This window comes from Dermochelys coriacea, chromosome 3, assembly GCF_009764565.3.
Source record: "Dermochelys coriacea isolate rDerCor1 chromosome 3, rDerCor1.pri.v4, whole genome shotgun sequence".
In the NCBI taxonomy this organism is placed as follows: Eukaryota; Metazoa; Chordata; order Testudines; family Dermochelyidae; genus Dermochelys; species Dermochelys coriacea.
In genome coordinates this window covers 69358061-69383464 of record NC_050070.1, presented here as the reverse complement: position 1 = coordinate 69383464, position 25404 = coordinate 69358061, and the positions used below count along the sequence as shown (strand labels likewise).

At 41.8% G+C, this 25404-nt stretch overlaps 1 protein-coding gene across 2 annotated transcripts in view; it reads right to left on the bottom strand.

The window, feature by feature from the left end:
• PM20D2 (peptidase M20 domain containing 2) overlaps positions 1-25404 on the bottom strand; it is a 68830-nt gene that overhangs the window by 24554 nt on the left and 18872 nt on the right. For both annotated transcript variants that reach the window (XM_038394440.2, XM_043510642.1), the window contains exons 5-7: positions 22615-22750; positions 18533-18640; positions 13585-13730 (exon numbers count right to left, since the gene is read on the bottom strand). In XM_038394440.2, coding sequence (XP_038250368.1) covers positions 13585-13730; positions 18533-18640; positions 22615-22750 — 390 coding nt within the window. The remainder of the gene's footprint in view (positions 1-13584; positions 13731-18532; positions 18641-22614; positions 22751-25404) is intronic.

Genomic DNA, 25404 nt, shown 5'->3' with positions numbered 1-25404 from the left:
GGATGGAAGTTAGCACCCTAGACAGAGCAGTGCTGGTGAGGAGGGAGCTCAAGCTCCTGGCTGGCTGGCTGGCTGCCTGCTGAGGCCCTGAGGTGAGGGTGCAGAAGGAAAGTGGTTGGACAGGTGACTGCAGTCACCATTGGGGAAGTGGCTAAACTCTAGAACTCGGATATTCTCAGGAGTTGCCAATGTGGTGAGTGGCACCCCAACAGAGTGTCCTAATCCTCATTCCCACTGTTTAGAAGAACATTTTACAATGTAATTCAGCCCAACTTCCTGATGATTTACCAGATGCTCATTATTGCAACAGGCTAAATATCCTCCCATTCATTGGTTTTAATGGGAGTCAAAGATGCTCAGTAATCTGAGACTAAGCACTAGGTTTCATCTAAAAATGTGATGAGCACCTCACAAGATCAGGCCTAGTAGAGACGATTGCCATTTTCTTCTAACACTCAGTAAGGATACTAAAATAAGGAAAACTGTTTCCCTTAAGCTACTTTGTTTACTTCACTGTAGACCATCTGCCTAGATCCTTGTCTGGCCTCCTGATACAGATTAAAAGAAAATTGGATGTGTGTGTATCTACATATTCATAGTGGTCTCGCTACATCTGGGTTGAAATGCACTGGTGGGGTGTGCGGGAGAAGCTTTGACTGATACTTGCTCACTTGTAATTTTTGTGCTTGTTAACATTTCTGGAGTAACAGCCCAGGAGAAAGTGAAGGCTTCCACCTAGCTACATAATTAATAAAAATCTTGTACATAAGGACAGCCATGCTTTCAGTGCCACAAACTGTCACTTTTTAGCAAGATGGGCACTGCTACTGCATACTAAATTATTACTCGGGTGGAACAGCAGGGATGAAGTAGCTAGAGGCAGCACCAGTCAGAGAAACAGGTAAAATAACTGGAAGTGAGGTGGAAAAGACTGACTCCTCATTTCCCTTCTCCATATAAAAAAAAAAAAAAAAAAAAAATCATCCCACAACAATCCAAGTCCCAGTACACTTCCTCTGACACCTGCCTCATGTCTGAGAGCAGTGGCTAAATGTGCCCTGAGCAGATCTAAAATCTTGCTTAGGTCTGAGGAACTAGCAGACTTCAGGTCCCTAAGGCTCACTTTTCTCATACTCTCTCACATGGCAGCATTGAGCGCAAGGAGGAGTGAAGACCAAGCAAGGGTAGAACACAGATTGTATAGCCTGTAGCAGAGGTTCTGCCATTTATCAGAATTAGACCTGTTGCAAGCAATACATAAAAGCAATTAATACACTGAATTTCAAGGCCAAGTAGGTTGTAGCTTAATACACAGACTTATAGACTTTAAGGCCAGAAGGGACCATCAAGATCATCTAATCTGACCTCCTCATGTTGCAGGTCACAGAACCTTTCCACTTTCCAAAGGGCAGCAAATACAGAGTTAAGGGACTTAACAAAGCTAAGGTTTTTGTATTAACCAAGTAATTGATTACTAGACATAGGGTCCCTGGGCTGGATCCTGGAGTACTGGCCAGACCTGAGTTTCCCTACCCTCTGCTGGGGAAGCGGTACAGTCGCGGTGGATCAGAAAACTGCCTGAGACTGACTGTCCAGTGGAACGTTGTTACCTGGAAGGGGCAAACTATAGCGACCTGCCCAGAAGGAAGACCACCGGCTCCTCCCCAGCACTGCTCATGCATCTATTTAGAGGTCTTGAGAGATCTGCAACTGTTTCACCATGCAGTTATCCCAGTCATCACAAACAACTGTTTACATTTCCAATAATTGAATCCCCCATTACTATTACCTGTCTCTTCTGAATAATAGGGATCCTCTCCTCTAGAGGGATATCCTCAGTGCGAGGTCTCTGAGGGCCATGAGCTGCTTGCACAGAATGCACACCTATGCTATCTGCATATAAGGCAGGTAATTGTACATGCTGCATTCAGTCCCACTCTGCTGCTGGACTTCTGCCTTCATTATTTTTACACTTGCAGGATTTTGTTCTTTGGGTTGTTTTTTTTTTTTAGCAGTGGGGTGCGTGTGGGTGCAGAATTTATTAGTCTAAGTTTAAAGTATGTTTGTTAGGTTCATCTGGCTCTCATACTCCATCTTGAAACTCCCTTGCAAAATTCCCATTTCCTACTCCTGTTCACTTGCTAGCTATTCTAGTTGCTTAGGAGCTGGCTTTTTAAACCCCTGTTCTCTGAATTAACCCTGTCTCCTTGTCAAAACATCTTAAAGGGATATGGGATTATAGGATGGCAGACTAGTGCCTCAGTAGGGTGCTCTCAGCCTTGCCTAGCAGGCCAGTAGGTTCAAGACACAGTCCCCAATACAGACCATACTATAAACTTCAATCAAGCAGGCACATGGCTACCAAGCAATCATACAACAAACAACTCCCCCAGAGTCACAATCACTCCTCCACCCCCAAGCATACCACTGATAGAACTACTGAAGTGAACTAAAAGGATGTGAACTCCAACTTTGGAAATATGTACTACACAAGGTGTGATCTTGAGAACACTAAATACTTTCTTTTTTCCTGTGTGAGGAACCATAAATCTGTTTTGTCTTTGTGATATGCTCCCCAGCCTGCAAGGCTTGCTTCCAGAATAAGTATGCAAGGTCTAGAGTGAAAATTGGTTTGGTATTCAGCATGTTTGTACTTACCTACTCCCTACCTTCAGCCATGAGGTAGGAATACCACCCAATTTTGCATTGTGCCCAGTGTTCCATGTCCTCACAAGGAATGTCTGGAGACCTGTTTTGTAAAAATCTTCCTAAGGGGATGATACCAGTGTCTGGTACCAGCATTCCTAGCTGATGGAGATAATTGGCTATGGCTGGTCACTCTTGGGAAACAACTGATGCAATGCAGTATGGGGTCTTTTCAAACCTTTACTACAGTAGTACAGATATGATTAGAAACATGCATATTTTGAACCCTGGAAAGAGCAGGTCTCTACATAGAGTGTTTGATGTTCAACAACCGGCAGCTATAAATTCTTTCCAACAGGTCTCAAGTGATGAGTAGATCTGTTTCTCTGGCCAAGACCCAGATGAGGATGATGTCACTGAATGCATAGCTTGCAACCTGAGCTTTGCTGTGATGACTATCAGCTGTTAAAAACTCTGGTTGCAAAGGGTAAGTCAAAAGGAAGTCTTGTACAGGAATTGTTAGTTGTTACACATAAATGCTCACTTGTCTATTGTCATAGTGAGGATTTAATTGGTTTTGGAAGAAAATTGAAATCTTCTTTGGGAACCTCTTCTAGATTTTTTTTTTCTTTTGCTAAGGGGAAATAGTCTCTTCGTGAATACCATTTCTGTGAGTAGCAAGGATTGCTATACTGGATTTGATAGTAAGGAAGGAGGCCTCTCTGCATTCTCAGATATTAATTTCTTTAAATGTTTCCTTAAAAAGCCTTTCACTTGTAAACCTGGATCTATAGAATAGATGTTTGGTATGATTTATTGCTATAAATGGGTGTAGCAATGTCTTCTTGTAGCTACTGAATTGAGTCATTGCTCCTGTCACACATCACATGAAGACATAGGAAAATTGTCAAGAAATAATATTTTCTGTACAACTGCCAAAGTTTGATCAGATGGTGAACCCACAATCTCTCACCCTAACAGTAAGGATTGTATCCTTAGGCTTTCCTTATTCAGTCAGGAATACTTGCCTTCTAAATTGCTACAGTCAACAATTTGAAATTGCTGTGTAGTGCGTCCTCACTCTTATGGTCTCTGGAATCTTTTGGAAGGAAGTCTCCTTTAGAGAGTGTGACTTTCACAGGTGGCGCTACTACTGCACCAACCTAAGGTTCCCAAAACATATAAAGTATCTTTGTTTTTATATAAAAATCTTAGTTTAACATCCCCAGGTCTTGAGGTCCTCAGAGGAAACTCCGCATTATTTTGTTTGAGGGGGAAGACAATGATTCATGCAGGGCTGGGTGCTTATTTTTGTTTTTTGGGGCAGGCAGGGAGATGAATATGGTACTTCCCTAGGCACTTATATGGAATGAGCTAGCAAACTGTTTATTCTGAGGATTACTCAACCAATGAAAGGTAGGGGGACAAATATACTGTTTATGGGAATGCCTGCCTGCTCCCTCAGGCTGTCTAGCAGCCATTTGATTGCTTTAGGAGAGACCTAGTACCTTCTCCTGGGGCTTCTCAGTACACCAGGAGTATTTTGAACATGAGAAAGGATCTCTCACTTGTCATCCCATGATGGTAAAGCCGTGTGGGGAACCGAGTCCTCATGAGCCCCTATTTTAGGCAGAGGCCCAAATCTACAAAAGGATCTAAGTATCGTGATGCTGAGTGTTGCAATACCCAACTTTTAGGTGCCTAGAAAAATCACACCACCACCCATGTAATCCACAAAGCCTGATTGGCACGGACATTTCAATACAACAAATAGGGAGAGAGGTACCTTAGAACATGATTCACAAAAGCCAAAACGCTAGGTAGGGAGCTGCCTACGATACTCATTGGGAGATACTGACGAGAGGGGTGGGTCCTCTAAGCCCCACCCTCTCTTAGATATAGATGCCTAACTCTGGGTTGTCTATCCACTGTGGATAAATACTTAGAGTCACTGGATCAGAGAGAGAATGACTCTGGAGCCTGATGGTTCCGCACCCATTTGGGAGGTGGCACCCAGTCAGTCCCCCTGCCCCAATGACTCGATTATTTATCCTCAGTGGAACAGCTTCATCAGGAGAAATTGAGAGAGCTCCATCAGAATATCCCATAGCTCAATAGTTAGGGCACTATCTTGAGAGCTGAGAGAATGGAAAGAAGTTGAGCCCTGTTGAGGTATCTACAGGGCAGGCAGCTATGGATCGCTGAAGAATGATGACCTAAAAAAAAAAGGGGGGGGGGCCTAGAAGGCTAGAGCCAGTCCACAGGCCAAACATTTGATTTATCTGGATCATATCTAAAGATAAAGCATGACTATCCTAGTTCAAAAAAAGCTAGAGACATCATAATAAAAACCTGCATTTAACATGGTGGCACAAAGTGCTGGTAGGCATACATTGCAAGTGCCTGCTTAAAAACAGATGTGGTTTGTCCTTTTCTCTACCCCACACACAAAATATTTGTTACAGAATGGAGGCGAATATCAGTTACCTTCCAAAACTCAGTCAGCAAATGCACAGTAGCACCTAGCCAATCAAGTATTCCAATGGACTTAACCAGTAGGAGAACAGTACAAGACTGTTTTAATTACATTTGTCCGCCACCTTTGTTTTTTTATTCTGAGCTATTAAACTGAAAACAGTAACTACTCAAACCACTGTAGCCACTAAACACAAATTTATTTTTACTTAAAAATTTAAAGTGTACTGAATACACTGCACATTAAAAGCCTATTGCACAGTCAAAAACAATAGTTATAGAACAGCAATGATTTACTAGAAAAACACAAGTAAAGAGCATATTTGATGTATAATAAGCTTTGATGAAAAGATGCTCTACCCTTCTAATCAGCTGACGTACCTGTTTTGTAACATACAAGGTTATCTTCCTCAAAAACAGCTTCATGAAAGGAGGAATTCTCTTTAGAGGTGTTTCATAGGCTACTTTGCTTTCTAGGCACATCTTTTGCTCAAGTTCTAGGATGGATATTTATCAGAGCACTGCAGCTTATTAGACATGAAGAGGTATAAATTCATCACAAGAGTTTTATATGGATCCTGCAACCTTAAGTGCAGCATATTTATATTAGGTGTTACATTTATTCAATTTCAAATAAATAATTACAGTCAGCTACTAATGCATTTTGAATAATTGATATAATTGAATATTTATGCAAAGATACTCCAATATTTTTCAAACTGAGGGTACTCTGAATAAAGTGTAAACAGAATTGGGGGAAAAAGAGGAAGCAGTTATAGCAATAAACTAGAAGAGACACCTCACATGGGGTTTTCAAAAATGCCAATGTGATTCAAGAGCACAGGTAATTGAAAGTCAATTGGGCTTGTGCTCCCGGGTCACTTAGGCCCAGATCCACAAAGGGACTTAGGTGCTGTGACTGAGTATTGCAATGCCTCACTTTGAGGTGCTGAGAAAAGTCACAGGAACAACACTACAATTCACAAAGCCTGAGTTAGATGCCAAAGCTCCTACTCAATGAATGGGGAGAGGCACCTTAGAATGCAACCCACAAGAGTCAGCAGGCTAGGTGGGGAGCCACTTTTGCTAGCCAATGGAAAATGCCAAGGAGAGGGGTACATTGAGCCTGCCTATCTGTGAGCGATCCATGAAAAAGAACCCTTCTTTGGGAGTTAGATGGGTTTAGGTGTCTAAGTCATTTCTTGTGGGAATGAGTTAGACTCCTGCCTCATTCCACATGAAAGTAACTGGAAGAGGAGGCGCCCACCTTATAACTTTTCACCTACTGCACTCAACTGGGATATGGGAAACCCAGGTTCAATTCCCCTCCACACATACTTAATGGGGAAAAGAGGATCTGAACTGTGGTTTCCCACTTCTCAGGAGCATACTCCCATAACTCATGGTTAGATAGTCTGATTGGGGTGTAAAGGGCTCCCTCAGTCTGTCCTGTTGAAGCTGTTCTACTATGTATTATAGAGAGTGATTGGACTAGGATGGCTGGACCCTGGGTCTAACCTCCAGGCTAGAGTCACACTGTGGCTGGCTCAATGAGTATTTAAAAGTGTATCCACAGTGGCACACTTATTGGGGCAGCAAGAGAATTAGCTCTGTAGCTTTGGGCACTCACCTAGCAGGTAAAATTTTCTAAAAATTTAGGCATTGGTCTATAATTAACCTTCACATTGTATAACTGAACACAATTATCCTTGCCCCACACACCCCAAATAGGGAAGAAACAAATGTATAGAAAAGCAGTATGAGGAGGGGGAAGGAGAAATATTCCTCACTCACGCCACTTCTAAAGGAACTGCCAGAAGAGGGGAAAGAAAAGAAGATATTGCACTGGAGTTAGAGCCACAAAATCACGTATTGAAATGGCCTTGTAAGGTTTGCAATGTTATGTTAATTAAACATAATCATCCTCCTATATTAATGCTATATCATAATGCAAAATGCCAGGAAGCATCAAAACATAATATTGCAATGTTAGGGCTCAGATGTAAAGTTCTGAGAATAACTTCTGCAGATGGCTTAGAAGTGTTATTGCTACATTTGTGCATTAGCATGATGTCAGGATAAAGCGTGCACAGATTAATAAATCAATCAGGCCTACGCTTAACTTGCCCTGAAGTCCATTCATTCTTTCAAAATTGATTTATTATTGCTGCAGAAAATAGGATGCACACAAGTAGGAAATGATCATGATCTGGGTGAACTAAATGCTGAAAGAAAAACTTGTTCTGTACAGATCATACTAAATTAGAAAAATGAGGTCAAGTTACAGGTTCAAGTAGAGTTGACAGCTCTGCAGAACAAAAAAGGCTTAAAACTGCAAACGGTACCAGCGCTTGTTTGAACCACTACAGAGAAGGTAGAACAAATAAACCCCTGTAAGAACTAGAAGTTTAATTCTGTGCTTCAGTTGGTGGACAGCGAAGGGGAGAAACAATCACACTGTCTTTGCAACTCAAACTGTTTAATGTAGGTGTTTTGAATCCAATGTTAGTGAAATGTGTCGAACACTTGAAACAAAAGGTCCCCCACTTACCCACAAGATAGGGCAGCAGACATATGAATTACATATACCTCAATTGTTGTATGCAGTGTTGTTGTAGCTGTGTTGGTCCCAGGATCTTAGAGACCAGGTCGATGAGGTAATACGTTTTATGGTACTGACTTCTATTGGTGAGAGAGACAAGCTTTTGAGCTTATCAAGAGCTCTCCCAGACTTGAAGAGCTCAGAGACAAGCTTTTGAGCTTACACAGAGCTCTTCAAGTCTGGGAGAGCTCTTGGTATGCTCGAAAGCTTGTCTCTCTCACCATCAGAAGTTGATACAGTAAAAAGTATTACTTCCACCCACACACTCTCATACCTCAGTGAGAACTTAAAACTATTTCTAAAGGAGATACCAAACAAAAAACAATCCATGAAGGCCAATAAAGCATGAAGATTTTTCCTCCTCTATACTCTACTTTGGTATTAATTTGATTATTCTAAAGTAATTGAACAGATTTATAAGTGGTTATATGAGTCAGTGTATCATTGTTGGGGGAAAAAAAGCAAACATTCTGGGATGTAAAGGGAGTGTTGCAAGACAGATAAGTAGTAATTCTTGCACTCTATTTCCCCGCTAAGTCCTCAACTGGAGTGATGTTTCCAGTTCTGGGCACCACACTTCAGGAAGGATGTGGACAAACTGGAGAAAGTCCAGAGGAGAGAAACACAAAAATGGTTAAAGGTCTAGAAAACAAGACCTATGAAGAAAAATTGAAAAAATTGGGTTTCTTTAGTCTGAAGAAGCCTGAGGGAGAACATAATAGTTGAAGTACACAAATTACAAAGGTAAAAAATTTCTCATTAACCTCTAACAATAGGACAAGAAACAATCAGCTTAAATTGCAGCAAGGGAAGTTAAGGATGGACATTAGGAAGTTTTTCCTAACTGTCAGGATAGTTAAGCACTGGAACAAATTACTTAAAGAGGTTGGGGAATCTCCATCATTGATGGTTTTTAAGAACAGGTTAGACAAACACGTGTCAGGAATGGTCTAGTTATCACGTAGACTTGCTTTCAGTGCAGGGTACTGCACCAGATGACCTCTGAAGGTCCCTTCCAGTTCTATACTTCTAGGACTCTGAGCTCAGTACAGCCTCCCAAAGAAAAAACTGAAGTTACATAAGCTAGGCGTGAAACCTGTACCCCAAGATTAAAAATCAAATATTTTGAATATTACGGTCACTATCCAGTTCCAGCAATTGAAGCAGATGTCAACAAGTGCATGTTTGATGAAGATATTGAGTGGAAATATTTGCAATTTTAGCATTTGACTGACTTTTGTATGGCATGTTGACTGATTATTCTACAGCATTAACTACATCCACTTTGGGACATCAGTCTTGATGTGAGACAGCCAGAGAGAATAAAAAAAAAAAATCTTAATTCAAAGTAAAAGGTTTCACAATTATTATTCAGCCCGATAGCCATCTATTTGGGAAAGAAAGGAATCATTGTCAGAGGGCCTGCACAAGCAGGTTGGCTTTTATGTATCACAGTGTTCCAGATAATAGGTAAAGATTAAAGTCAATTTATTTTGCCTTTCCTCAACTTTGACAAGGGCCAAAACACCTAAGGTTGTCAACATCAACAGGTAGCATAGCTAGATCCACCCTATTTCCTCACTGACCTCTGTTCTCTTTAGAGTTGCCTTAATGGGCTAATCTGATGAGACCCTCCCAGCTCCCAAAAACATGGTTTAATAGCAGCACCTGGATCCCAGATGCATGCCTTTGGGCCAAAACCTGTAAAATGAATCCTAGAGGAAGAGAGAAAAGGAAGCAACACTGCCAAAGCTTTCCAAGGAACTCAGCTGACCTGTCACATACATATCTCAAAGATCAACAGGTCCTTTATTGAAACTTTTGAGATAAAGTTTCCTTTCTTTGCAGTCCTAGCTGCAAAGGACAGAAAAAAAGTCTACCACAGAATGACACTAACTTCCATAGCTCTTCTAGAAAAGAATTTGGGGAATACAGAGGTCTTTGAAGATGGGATGTTCATGTAACGAAGAAAATTTGCATCAGGATATTCCTATCAGAGAAAAATCAAAAGCTATGTAGTGCATTGAGGAAAAAAAAAAATCATACAAGACAAACATTAGATAGCTGACACAGGAGGGGAGTAGGAAAAAACCATGAAGAAAAGCTCAATACTATAAACAAAGATTCTACACTAGAGAAAAGCCATACAAATGCACCAAAAGTAAAACAAAAACAAGAACACACTTTTCACAAATTAACTTTAGAAGCCACATAGGACCATATAAAATATGGGAAAAATTGTACTACTCATCTCTGGGCTGATGCATCAATACTGAAAAGAAACCCTATCAGGGAAATTTTGGACAAAATTTAACAAAGAGCGATGCAAAAGAAAACAGTAGCATACTACATGCCAGCTAGTTTTGATATTTAGTTCTCTACCATGGACATACTTACTTAGCTTAGTGTCCAGTTCTGAACTGACTTTGGATCAGTCTGTTCCCTTCACAAAAGTGTGTGTGATGTATGCAAGAATAACCATAGAGGACAGGTAATCAATGACCACTGTGAACCACAAAACCCTGTAGGTGCCTAAACTTGCTCAGCATCTATGTTTTTGCAGTGAAAATTCCCTGGTGCCTACGTTTCTGCATCTGGGCACGCACACTGCTGCTTCACTGAGGCATCCCAATGTCTAATATCCCACCTAAGCCATATAGTTACCCATGAACCAGAAGTGAGATAGGCATTGGCCACCTAAGCTGTATAAGGGGCCCAATCCAGTAGATGTGCTCAGAGGCTAACACAAAACAGCTGGGAGGGCGGGGGGAAAGAAAAGGCATCCACCTGCCTTATCTTTAGCCAAGTGGTTAGGGTACTCACCCAGGATGTGGGAGACTACCCCAGTTGAAGTCCCCACTGCCTAAGGAGCAGGGATTTAAACAAGGATCTGTTCCCACTCAGGTGGGCACCCTAACCCCTGGGCTATAGTCATTCTAAATCTCTGCTCCAATTAATATTTAATTAAAGCAAAACAGCACCACTCAGTGAGACTGAGGGAGACCTAGATCAGAATTTTTCCATATCCCTACTTTGCACTTGGTTAGAAAACAGCATTTGTGCTGCTAAAACAGCACTTCAAAGAGGATAATTGGGTGCCTTGCAGGAATACACATAGCTCTACTTCATTTACTATTTTCTGTGCGTTTCTCTTAGAATTTTCATACTTGAGAAACTCAGTTAAAAGTAAAAGCAATAAACCTGTTTTTCAGTCTTAAATTTCATGAGTTTGCTAATATCAAAACAGTTTGTATCTTCCACTCTAGTTTGATCCTGAATTTAAAGCATTATGCTGGATTTAATAAAAAAGTGTCAGGACAGGACTGACTTTAAAGGTTTGGGCACACAGAGCTAGGATACTCCACATGCTTTACTCTGTAGCATTTTTAATTTTTTCCTCTATCAGGAGAGAAGCAGTGAGAAGGAGACAAGGATTTGTTTGAATCATGTCTCTGCACACATACAGAAAACTGTGCAAGGTAACTCATCTAGAAGGGGCCAGAAACATCCAGAAAAGGGTGTGGTAGTCATCTGGCATTCTCATTAGGTTCCCCTCCCCCCCGCTGAAGTTTTATCAGAAGTCTCCACTACAGGAATAGTTTTCCATGTAGACATCCGATATCTGAGCCAAGATTCAAGGGGCAAAATATTATAAATCTAGGACTTCCTTGAACCTTTTGCCTTTCCAGTTGATCAGCACAAGACCACAAGATAAATCTGCTGTCAGGGCTGCCTCCCCAATACTTTAAACAATTCTGATACAGGAGATTGGTTTCAGTTTTATCCATTAAGGAAACCTCCAGTTAGAACATATGGTCCCATCAAGGTGCATTTTATGAACCAAGTGGGAGAGCAGCATTGTCATCTCTAAAGGCTACAGACAGACATTTATGTTTAACCATTAGCTGGTTTGGGCTGGGATTCTCTCCATCTGAACAAAGGGAATGCTGTGAGATGAGGGTTTGTACATCCTTATCCGACACAGTAGGGCTTACAGATTCTTGAAGAACTTCAGGAAAACCACTATTTTTATCTGCCAATCCAAAACCTGTAACATCTTGGATACCAGCAAGATCTTAATTGGCTATAAGATGAAGAATCAGTCTCCTATTAATCCCAGGACAAATGTTAGCTAAAAGGATCCATAGACTATTGATGACAGTGACCAAAGTGTTTTGGATAAATACTAAGATACTACAATATTTTTTTTTTTTTTTTTTATAAAGCTCTGAAGAAATCCAGGGCCCACTATTGTATAGTGTAGCCTAAAATGTAATTTCTGAAAGATCAAAAGGGAAAAGAATGCATGTGCTCTAAACTAGAGAACGTAAATATTCTGAAGTCTTGCATTATAATGTGCAAGATCAGCAGAGGTACTGAAGTTGCTCTAGGAAGAAAACGTGGTAGATTTATTAAGTAACTTTTAAACAAGATGATTATGAAAATGTTCATTTGCTATGCAACTGTATGGGACTTACCGTTTAAAGCCAACTGGAAGCTATCATCACTTACATGCAGCATTTTGAATACAAAAGTTCTGTGATTTAATTTTGTATAATATTTTCCAGAAAGTCCTGAACAGAATCACTGTTCTATGATTTACCAAAGAAACTAAGTACATGGGGAATATAAGAGTAGGTGTATATAATTTACTCCATTGTCCAACATTAGGAAGAAAAAAAGCTCAAAGTCAGATATGTAATTAGTATTCTTTCAGATACATTCCATTTTGCACAGCTGTTTTCTTTGCTTCATTACATTAGTGTTGAATTCTAGTCTTTCAATGACACGTGACTGGAACTGACAGGAATGAGAGCTGGGAAGACTAGTTCTGTATGATAAAGCACCAGTGCGAAGACTTAAATAAAAATTTTTTAAAAAATAAACTTGATGCTGGGTTTGAGAAAACTGCAGATGGTTTTAAACCAACTTAAGCAAAATCTTGTGTGGACACTTATTTTGGTTTGGCTTAAACAGATTATTAAACTTAAGTTAAAACAAAATAAGGAGTGTCTATGAAGCCTTTTGTACTAGTCTAACTGAATTCGCTTTAAAAATAAATAATTTGACACCTTTAAACAGGTGCAGCTTCCTACTGCAGACAAGTCCTAAGTTGAACTCCTATGAGCATGCCCTGGTTTTTGGAAGCATGCAGTTCCAATTAAGTTCCGTGGGAGATGCTAGTAGCTCAGCACCACTGAAAAATAAGGTTACCAATTTAGGCACCTATGTAAGTATTTAGAATTTTATTTTAGGCACCCTATTTTGGTTCAAGTGTACAGATTTACCCTCTCTAGTATGTTACTTTCCCCTGAAAGTTTGTACTTTAGCTAGGGGATGGGGTTGTTATACACCATCTTGTACAGATTTCAACATATGGATCCTCCAGTCCTTCCCCACAAAAGGTTTACCATGACAGGTCAATGTATTCAGGGTATTTTTAATAGGTGAGCTTTTCTATACGGTTCTGCCATCTTACCCCCAAATGTGGATGTTGTAGCTGTAGACTGAATTACTGTGCAAAAGCATTCAACCAATTGTCTGTCACTATGGATCAATCACCCAAACAGACTCAAAAAGCATGCATCGTTTTATAGCATGCAAAATTACAACTACGTGATTATTTTTAAGAGGAAATTTTTTTTTAAAGTAATGAGACCATTTGGTTTCCCTACATCCCTCTTAAAGAAAAGCAGCAAAAAACAAAAAACCACAACTTTCGTCCAGCTGAGAAATCTGTCCTGCCTCCTTTAGAATTCAAGTAGAACATTTATTCCATTAACATGGAATTTAGGCTTTAGTTTTGTTTAACGTATTGCACACGCTGCCCCTGTGCCAGATTCTTTGCCTTGTTCCCTTACATTTAAGTGGCCTTCCTCTTTTAGTGTCATTTGTCTGAAGTCTTCTCTGACTTTTTCCAACAGGTCTGGCTTGAAGATAACATCTAGTGCAGTCATTGCCAAAGCTTTTGCTGCACGTAGAGTGTAGAACTGTGCTTCTTGAGACCCTGTGGTAAAATCAAAACACCACTTCAGGTTAAAAATTTAGCCACCAAAAATCTGTATAACAGCAAGGCATTCAAATCATTAATATTATTGGAAATAGAACAACCTTTAAAAAAGTCAAGGTCTTAGTGAAATCTAACTAAAACTAGTATTACTTGTTTTACAGAAAGTCCTACTTGAAGAAAAAAGTGCAAATGTAAAATGCCTGGAAATGAACAATTGAGAGATCCCGTCTATTTCCCAGTGCCATATAATCCTGTCAGTACGTGTATTTTTTTTAAAACACGTAACAGGAAGCTAGGCAGAAGGGATTGGAGAGGGTTTACGATAAGCTCCACAATAAAGTAGAGAGCAAAACAGCTTTAAAAATAAATGCCCAAACACTTAAAGGAGTTAAGGCTGCCCAGTGGTGCCTCTGACCCTTCTAGAATGTGGGGTGGCGACCTTAAACCTGAAAAGCAGAAAATAAAAAAGTTTACAATACATGCCACCACTGCAATGCAATCTTAACTCTGCTGTCCTCAAGTGACATCCCAACACACACACACACACACACACACACTCCCTCTCTCTGTATCCAGAATGGGTTGGAACCAGAACACATGACAACTGTAGGACATTTTGGCTAAGGCAAAACTCAGTTTTAGCTTGGGTGACAAATGTTACCACTCCTTCACCCTTGCCCAGAGGACTGCTTCTGACACATCGCCTTCACTAAGCCCCAAAGTCACATATGCCAGAAACCCCCCATGTTGACAATCTCCACGATAAAGCCACTAGGGGTCTACTAGGGCTACTAGCGCAGCCTAGAGAACTCAGAACTAAATGAGGCACAGTTGATCCCTCAAGGTACACAGGCACTATTCTACATATCACAGTGACAGCTGTGCCAACCTGCTCCAGCTAATCCCTCCACTGTTCAGTACAGCTACATCTAACAGTAAATGCAGTAAAGTGCTCTGCCCCCACATTCCCAGCCCTGAGCATCCAGCTGCACATACCACCAGCTCCACCCTCCTCTCTGCCACTCCATTTTTATAAGAAACTTTGAAGGGGCCATGCTGGAATGCATACAGATAAATGACGCAACTGAATCTTAACTCTGCCTTAAGCGTTTTGGCATTTTATTTCCTTGTTTTCTGCTTATCTTGGCCTCTGGACCCTTTGTCACTTGCAGGGTGCTTTGTAGGGTCACTGGTGGTAGAAAGGCTGTGGAAGAGCCCTTGGCTTATATGATTGTTTGTGGTGATTCCCCTTCAGAGCCAGAATATAGGTGCCCAGGGAAGAAAAGGTTGACCTGGAGTGTGTGTGGGGTTTGTTGTTTTGTTTTTTTTTTAAAAGTGTAAAGACTCATCTGTTTTCTCACTGAAGAGATTGGTTTCAAAAGGACAAGTCCTCTATGCTATTCTGAACCTCCCTCAGGAATCCCAAAAAGTGGAGCCATGACTCCCACTGCATTACTATTGCAGTTATAGATTGAGGAGGTATCAGCTGCATCCACTGCAGAATGAGAGGTTTCAGACACAGGTCTACCTTCCTCAACAAAGGGCTGGGGAATTGAGCCCTCTCCTGAGGAGTTTCATCTTTGAAAAATCGATTAACTGAATAGTTCATAAAATCATTTTGCTAACAAGGCCTGGTAGTTAGAAATCCTGAATAGGAGGCTGGTAGATGTCAATACCTTCCTCCCCAGAAGGTTAAGATGTTTAACTCCCTTATTGGAAGAAGTAGCCCTGGGGTGTTGCTACCTTAATCTTTACATAACTGCTTGTACTACTAGAAAGTTTGGGGTCAGGGTGACTGAACAAGATTTTGGCTCATTTCACAGACAAAGTCGCGCTTCTTAGCCATTTTATGAATAGAGGTACATGTTGCAGGTGCATGCCATACCACTGCAACTGGTTCCAGAATGGCCTCATTCGCTGGCAGTGCTACCCAGTTGGGTCTGGTGAGCTGCTGAATGCATCCTGAACTTCCTTAACAGATTTTGAAGCTCTGCTGCCACTCTTGCAATAGTTCTTGTTATTGCTTATGGTCACTGGAGGGGGTGGGGGGCTGAAGATGGGGCAACAGCCTCATCCAGTGAGGAAGATAATATACTTGGGGGTACCGCACAGTGGATCTAATTCATAGTCTTCCTCTTCCACATATCCTGCAGAGCTGGCTGCTGTCATCCAAAAGAAAGGGACAGTGTGGGTCTCTGGTAGAGCACATGGATGTGGGATATTGTGCACAAGGGTCTCCGTTCCCAATAGGGCCAATCTGAAGGGTCAAAGGTTGGTGGGGGTGGACCCTAGGTACGCACGTTCTCTTGGAAGCCCAGTCTGTGCTAACCTCCCTAGGTTGAGGAGTTGACTGTTAGGCTTAGGCATCGGATTCAGCCAACAAGATGACCAGATCTAGCTCCAGTGGTTTACTCCCAGTATCAGTGAGAGTAAATTCCAGCTTGTGGATGAAATAGGGGAGCGATGTCTTCATGCGTATCCTCTTCTGGGATAAATATGCAATTCAGAAGGACCAGGCTTGAAAGTAGAGGAGATTGGAGGACCAGGAGGACTAAGATATCCTTTGTGGTGGCATATGTTACAGTTCTTCCTGGAGTACAAGGCGTCCTGGTTGTCATTCTGCCAGATCCAGTGCCATTACAGATACGATGTGTCCTTTTGGTACTGCTGAGTAGAGAGTGTCCTGTCTGGAGCTCTTCATTGGTATTGGCAGTTGATGGTCCTTTGACTTAGAGGTTGCAGTCAGCACTAGTACTAGCTTTGCTCTGGTGTGCTTTCCCTTCATGGTCGGAAGGCCTAGGCTGACTTAAGTTTTTGGGACCTGCTAACAAAGACTCACCCAACTTGGACCAAGTCCAAAAAAAAAAATCCCTTCTCCTGGACACTGGATTAGAGGGGGACCCGTTTTTATACCCGTGAGAAGCCCAAAACAATGGGTCTTTAAGCCAGGCTTTGCTTGAGAGCTTATGCTCAGAGGGGCACTACTTGGAGGTCTCCAGATGATGTAGAGGAGGCAGACTCCCTGGCCTGGATCTGACTGGGGTCTCATGGTTCCCCCCCTCCACGAGGTATTTCCTCAGTCAGAATGCTACTCTCTCCTCAGGGTGGGGCTGAGGAACAGATGCTGTACTTGGCAGAGATATGAGCCTCTCTCCAAGGCAGAAGAGGCAGCACTGAATGGGATAGGAGGTAGGGGTAGGAGACAGACAGTTTTCAAATCTCAGAATTCCTGGCAAAGTCCTACTCCTGAAAGGAGAGACAAAATAAGGTCACCAGGGTGAGCAAAATAAGCTACACTAACTACAAAAAACCTTAAAAAAAAAACAACAACCCACACTAACTATATTCACAGAGATGAAGACAAACTTGATGCAAAGATACCTTTGGACACTGGAGGATTTTGACTCAGGCCATGCAGCAGGAAGAAGAAACAGAGGCAGTTGGTCCGCACTTCCCCTTATATTCTTGGTGCAAAGCAAAAGGAGAACTACGGCAAAGATGCGGACCAACGGATACTGTTTGCAAGATTTTCCTGGTCTCGGGGGCATGCATGCATGCCCACGTGTGGAATACACATAGGGACCAGCACTCGAAGAAGTTTAAGTTATGATTTGACAAATTACTGGAATGGCTAGGGCAGCAATGCTGCTAACATACAGTGAGTCAGAACCAGAGCATTTAGCCTGGTTTCAAAAACCCAGCCAGCAACAGAAAAAAGATTAAGACATTTTAAGCTAGGGCAAAAATTCCTTAACGTACAAAAAGCATCATGTGCTAACCCTCTCAAAAATACTGAAAGTCATTTCAGGCAACCCAAACAAAAAGGAGATTTTCTAGACTAAGCCATATCAGAGATAAACTTCAATTTAAAGAGTTTTCAAAAAAGTTAATCTTGGGTATGTTTTCAGACCACCTTAACTTAAAAATTCCTTTCCTGATTTTCAACTAAACTTCCCAGAAAATTAAGATGAAACATGCACAATTTCAGAAAGAAATCTGATCTTCCTGAATAACTGTGCTGCACAAACTTGAAGAAGAGAGTCAGGCTTCTAACAGGAAGCTAGCTTCAACCTTAAATATGGGACTCCTACCACCACTCAGTTTTCAATTTGGAAAATATGAAAAAAGTATTCTCCAGCCAATTTTAGTTTCTATGGCTGTTTCAGCCTTTAAAAGTTACAATTTTGATTGAGGAACAACTGTTTAGCTCTTTGATCCCATCTGATTTTTTAAGAGCATACAGTCAATTCTTGAAATACTTACTGAATAAATACCATTGCTATCTACGTACTTATGTGATCACTGTAATACCTGAGCACCTAGAACTTTACAGGCTTACCATAACAGGATTCAAAACCAGTGCCCAACTTGACAAGCACTTAATCTTCTGCATCTCCAGCTCTGCCAAGTGTTTGTATTTTGGTGGATTACTGTTGGTTAATTTATAGTAAATACTAACGGATCAAAACCAATGTTTTATATACACCCTCTTAACAGTTACTTAAAATCTGAGTACACTAGTCTCAAACAATTGCAGGAATATTTCTAGCAAGCTAGTTAATAGTTCAATTTCTATCCTGTAATGCAACATTTGCTACTTATTTGCTTATAAAGGCAACCTTTTATAGGAGAGAAAGTAAAATAGGATGACATTCTTCAAAACTGTATGAGGCACACTTTAGGACTAGTACTTTACTGAATGTGGCTTTAATCATAAAGTGTTAGTGGATATTCTTCTATATTTAAAGTTTCAAAGAACACCTATAAATTAGAGCCCTGTTCACTTCAAAAACAATTACCTGAAGCTGCAGTGTATGGCTCAGTATGGTTCAATGCATCTGAGCCAATGTAAAAATAGGGATGAATCCCAGGAACCACATATGTAACATTCCCAAAGTCAGTGGAACCTACGAAGAGACAAAGAAGCTTGCTCAATGAATATTATAATGTACATCTTTTAAGACAATTAAAAAAATCTGGGATACACACCTGAACTGTAGTAAAACAGTACAGTATCACTGTCTAGATCATATCTGGTCATGTTACTAACAAAGCAGAGTCAACACTAGCCTGATTTTGAACTTCTATTTAAACAGAAGTGCACATGGAACAAGTTAATACAGATCATCAAGTGCAAAGATTTTAGAGATCTGTTCCTCTTTGGGGTTAGTGGCAGGATTTGAGATTACTGGAGATACACGAGCATTCTAGAACCACTCTGCCCAAGGATCTGTGCCCACGATTAGGCACTTGCAGAGATCTGCTAGTTGCTGAGCTTTGGAAGCCTTCTAGAAAACAGTAGCACGGGTTGGTGCCATCCCTCAAGTGTGATTATACTAAAGCAACATTCTTGAAGAACTTGATATCACAGTAAGCAGCAATTTATTTGGTGTGGCTTCTATCTATTCTCATTTGTGGGAGTCTAAGCTAACTGTACAACTCAAAATAAGGCTGAGGAATTCTAGTGAAACAAGGATTGCAGAAGAGCCCTCGGAAAGTAAGGTCACTTCTTGATGCCAAATCAAGAGATTAATGTTTTGTAAAGATGCCACATAGCAGTCCTGTAGATTTTTACAATGGGAACATTAGACACATGCCATCAGTGAGGTCTCGCTGCTGGTCACAGGAGTTCTAACATCCTGAGGTAAGCATAGTATCTCAATGCACAGCATAAGCCATTTAGACAGGTGGTGATTGGAAATGGGATTCCCATCATATTGATCATTCAAGAGTTACAAAGGTGTTTCCTACTTGCTGAATGACATGTCCTATCCATATATGGAGTCTAGTTTTCCCACTGGTGAGAATGAGGTTTTGGGAAGAATTTGTAAAAAAGAAGAATTCCTATTAGAACTCACTGCTCACTCTTATCACTGTGACTGGAATTAGAAAAATGTGTCTTTCAGGACAGATTAAATAAAGGGTTCTCTCAAACTCAAAAAATACCTCTATCAAGCACCGACAGATCCATGTCTTTGACCGGAAGGAAGGCATTACTAGTTCCTTCAGTCAATTCACCACTAAGTCTTAAAGACTACAACTTTCCTTTGTAAGGAGATAGATTGCCAATAAAGAGACTTGAGAATCTTCATCTCATACATTGAGAAAACAGAAAGCATAAGACTTTAGGTGGAGCAAGTAGTCCACAATAGACAAAAGGGAAGCAGAACAGAATCATCATCTCTTGCTCACACAATGAGCCTTTCCCACTTTAGTAGTGTGTGCTGAATAAACCCCAGTTTTGGCATAGCACATATCAGATGCATTTAAGATCCAGTGGCACAGACTGTCAGACCATCTTCTTAGTCAACAGTTCAGAGACCCGGGGAGACAAAACAGAGGCTCCAGGAGTTCTATGTGCTAGTATTGCCTAGCTCAAGATCAGATTAAGAGAATTTGAGCCTTTATTTTTCCGATCATTAAAAGAATACATGGAATTGTCAGACATTCCAGTACTTTTTGCCCCAGCACATCAGAAGTGATCCATAAGAGATTTCCTATGCATATCTCCTTTGGAGCAGAACTATCGGCATCTTTCTTGCTGCTGCTGACAAAAGAGGTAAATGGTAACCTATCTTCTGAAGGTCATTTCACTACTGACTTACAAAGAAATTTGTGATGAGCCTAAGGTAGTCAGATGTTGAGATACCATCAACTCAAACCATGCGGTCAGACAGCTTTTGCAAAGACTGGGTAATGTTAGATTTTTCCCTTTTCACCATCTTTGTTCCTCAATAGAAGAATATTATTTCTATCAGAAGTCTTCTGATCACTGTGCAACCAAGCAACAGGCCTCTGCCACCAGCTAATCAGATTGCTGTCACGCAAGTAGCTTGACCTGTCTAGTTGCTGCCTTGGTAGTCAAATTTGATTCAGGAAACATTAACTTTGGCTTGTGGTAGTCTCCATTGTGGAGATGCAGCTTTTGTGGCCACAATGCTGTGCCAACTTCAGCAGAGAAGTGCACCAAGAGGTCCAACTACTAAAGGGGCAGAAGTGTGCCTTGAAGCGGATACTGAAACTTTGGTCAGATCACTGAGCACATAAGCCAGAGTTATCTGCCTATCTCACAAACATGAATGGAGGAGGGAAAATCCAAAGGTTTCAAGAAGCTTCACTATGGAGTCCTAGCTTTTAACAGGGATATTTTTGAGAACTGCTGGCTCCCTTGCAACCTGCCTTGGTGTCTTATGTGGAGGTTCTGCTTCATTCTGACAAGTCGAAGATGCTATCATCTCACGTGTTGGGGCCTCTTGCACATGAAGCTGTTGGTCTTGAAGGAATAAAAAAGATCTTGTAGTGAAGTTACACCATAGGGTGTAAGGGGAATCAGGTCATGGTACTGAAAGTCATAATGGCACCAAGTCAAAGTCAGATCAGGTTCACACTTAGGGGTTTCTCCTTCACTCAAGGCTAGTTCTGTGCCAAATAAGCAGAGTATTGGAGTTTGCAATTTGAGGTACTTGAGTAATTCTTCAAAATGCTTAACCTCCTAGGGCAACACCTGCAAGCAGATTTGCACGTTTGACTTCTCTGATGTACAGACATTGCAGAAGCAACTGAGCAGTCTTCCTTCTCTGTCCATTGTGAGACCAGATATCCTAAAACAGTGTTTCCCAAACTTGGGAAGCCGCTTGTTCAGGGAAAGCCCCAGGCAGGCCAAGCCAGTTTGGTTACCTGCTGTGTCTGCAGGTTTGGCTGATCGCGGCTCCCACTGGCTGTGGTTCACCACTGCAGGCCAATGGGGGCTGCGGGAAGCGGCGCAGGCCAAGGGATGTACCGGCTGCTGCTCCCCGCAGTCCCCATTGGTCTGTGGCAGCGAACCGCGGCCAGTGGGAGCCGCAATCAGCCAAACCGGCTGATGTGGCAGGTAAACAAACCAGCCTGGCCTGCCAGGGGCTTTTCCTGAACAAGCGGCATCCCAAGTTTGGGAAACTCTGTCCTAAAAGAATATATTGAATCTACATTGAAACTTATGTCTTTAAGCCTCTTACCTTAAAAGAAGCAGAGACCTTATAAATATAGTGACAAACACTCAATACACAAAATAAAGACCAGGCCATAGAGAAACTTGAGTTTCAAGGTCTCCAGAGGCCAGTTCCCAAGTCAGAATTCCTGGGTTTCTCCCATTTCCCACCATGACCACGAAAGAGAAACACAAAAAGTTGTGAAGACCCACTAATCTGAATGAAGGCCAGGAGGACCACAGTAAAAGATATCCAATGCCATTAATGCTGGATGAGATGAAGAAAAGCTAGAACAAGAGCAGCTACAGAGGGGCAGCTTTTGCAGGGGAGTTCCTTTGCTGACCATGGTCAAAGCTGGAAGATTGTGAAGGCAATTAAGATCATGAGGGGAGCGTGACCACCACTAGTGGGGAATTCATGTTCTTTCTTGCTACTATTGCTTTATGGACCAAGAGAGTTTAACAGCTTTGGGCATTCCATCTGTTTTGTGATGGAGAGCCAAGACTCAGCAGGGAGAATCTCCCCAGCATTTCCTCATTAAATTCTACACATTTTGGGTGTCAGTGATAGAAATGTTTTTTGGGAATTGTGGTGTAATTTAGAATTTTTAGAAAAAAAAAAGCACAACTTTGCCTTTCATCTTTAGAACTTGGGGTTTCACCTACACAAACAAATTTTCAGTAATCAATATGAAAGTATGGGTTAATATAGTTGGTGTGATTTACTCATTTGCCTTCCTTACTGATCAAAGTTATCTTCACTTAATTTCTCCTCTTCCCCACATTTCCATTTGGAATATAGACAGTTAATAAGAAATCCTGATCAAGTTCTGACATTTTAAGTCAGCTAATAGTCAAAGCAACTTTTGAGAGATCTCACCTCAAAAATGAGATAAAAACAAGTTCCATGGTTACCTGATGGACCATTCAAAAAAGACTCATCTGAAAGGAATTTCATTCCAAGCTCTTTTCCATTCTCTATGTAAGTTTTCTCCAGGCTCTTGTTCTGAAGCACATTGTAGTAGTCATGCCTTCCACCTTTGATTTCCACCTCACCAAGAAAAGAGAATGGTTACATTTCCATACCAATACAAGGCTAAGGATAACCAAAAATGTCACCTTTTTAAACAAATCAAACACTTCATTTACATTTTATATCCTACAGATATTGAGAGCAAAGTTTAAGAGTGCCATTTTCTTTTCAAAAAGGAGTGAACCTTTGACGGTCAGCATTTAGTCAATTACTGCTTGGACCAAAAACGAAGTCAGGGGAGTTCTGACAGTTTCACACTAGGAAGCCAAGTTCCAGAAGCAAGAATCCTGGTGGAAAGCATCTTTAGAAAACAGAAGTTATCAAGCCCTGGTCTATGCTAAGTTAGCTCAACATAAGTCACTTTATGTTGACTTATTTCTGCATCTGTCTATGCTCAAATTGGTCTTCAGCCAAAATAAGCATCCCATTACAACAGTAAAACCACCATGCTCCCCACCCCAAAAAGTGATGCTACTGAGGTTGACACAGCACAAGTGTAGACACTGATTGAGCTGCGTCAACCCTGACAATGCCCCATTCCCTGCATCCATGACATTTGTGGTCATAATGGACAATTCCATTGCCCAAGGGTCAGAGATTGGAAACCACACACTTCCTCAAAAATACCCCAGTTATTTTTGAAATGCCTACTCCTAATTGACCAGCATGGTGAGCACACCTAGCAGTTCTCCTTTGTTGGGCAGCTGCATACAACTGATCATGTTGGCTCCATGCAATAGATGCCCTCTTGTCTGCTCTAGACAAGAGATATTGGATCTCCTGGGCCTGTGGAAAGAGAAGAGACTGTGCAAGCACAGCTACAAAACAAAATGTACAAAGGTGAACATCTAAGAAAAGACTGCATAGGGGATGCAGACAAAAGGGTATGACAGGGATCAGCAGCAGGAAGTGGAGAAACTGCCAGGCAGACCACCTGATCAGGGAGGACAACAATTGATCTTGTGCCGAGTTGTAGACCTGCTGGTTTTACAATGAGCTGCATGCCATCTCTGACAGATCACACAAGCACTCTGCAGACCACTATGGATACCTTGGAAAAGCCCAACACAGTGTCACCAGCCAAAGTATAGACGAGCCAGATGAAGGGGAAGGGACCTTAGATAAACCTGCATTTTTCTTTATATTTAAAATTTAAAAAGATGGCACCCAGCCCAACCCAAACTAACAAGACAAGTATTGTCTTTATTCTTTTATAATAAAAGGAGAGACAGTGATATAACAGAGGTACAGTAACTCCTCACTTAATGTTGTAGTTATGTTCCTGAAAAATGCGACTAAGTGAAACGATGTTAAGCGAATCCAATTTCCCCATAAGAATTAATGTAAATGGGGGAGGGGTAGGTTCCAGGGAATTTTTTTTTGTCAGACAAAAGGCATTATATATATAAACAAGCAATTTAATACTACAATCATCATTGCTGAATATGAAGCTTGGTTGAGGTGCTCCTCTTGCTGAACTTTCTGAACTTGAAAAAACACATCTAGAGATTGTTGTTTTGCTCTTTTTTCCTTGGTAAATTTCTTTATAGCAAGTCATTAGATGACCAATTCCCCTAATCACTTTGGAGCTGTGTTCCCTGTCAGGATAGTCACCACTCAGGATTTACAAGCCAGCTTCAATCATTTGTTGGGAAGTGCCCCTGCCTTACCCTACACCTGCACAGCCCACTGGCACTGGAGATGAGGCAGGCAAGGAGGCTGAAGGTTCTGTAGGCTGGGAGAAGCACGTTGCACAGCAGCAGCAGCTTCCCCTACTCTGCAAGCACCAGAGGTGGGGGGCTCAACCCTCAACTCCCCTCAAGCTCCCACCCTTGACCCGCCTCTTCCCCCTCCCCATCTTCTCCTCCCTTACTTCGCACCCTACATCTTCCCTCCTCCCTTCTGAACACTGCAAGCCAGCTGATTGCCACGGGCAGGAGACGGGAGGGATGGGAAGGCGTGCTGAGTCCTTCCTCCTGCCTGGGGCAATCAGCTGGCTTGTGGGCATTTAGGAGGTGGGGGGGAGGAGCAAGGACTTGGTACACAGGCTCCCCCCCCCCGCCCGGGGCAATCAGCTAGTTTGCTGTGTTCAGGAGGCAGGGAAAGCCTGCACGCCAAGTCCTCGCTCCTCCCCCCCCTCATAAACGCAGCAAGCCAGCTGATTGCTCCAGGCAGGGGAAGGCGCTGATCCACAGAGTCTGCCAGCGGGCAGGAGGTGCTGTGTGTGTGGGGGGAGTGAGGGGGCGTGCACACATAGGGAGGCTGCCAGCTGTGGAGAAAGCAGGCAGTCAAACAGTGTAATAGTGGAGCACTGCACAACTTTAAATAAGCATGTTCCCTAATTGATCAGCAACGTAACAACATTAACCAGGATGACTAAGTGAGGAGTTACTGTATAGCTGGTATCTGCTTTTCATTCCCTTGTATGCAGAGAGTCCATACAGAGCAATTTGATTATGTACATAAGGACTGTCCCTTGCATCTTCCTGAGAGATCTGGATTAAGTTTTCACGAACATATGCCACAATCCTCACCCAAAGATTTCTAGGAATGGTAGCCTTATTTCTTCCCCTGCAGTACTTTCCCATGCCACTCCACAATGAGTTTGGCTGCTACCATTGCAGTAAACAGGCTAGTGGCTTATAGACCCAGGCAGCTTCACAACACCAGTA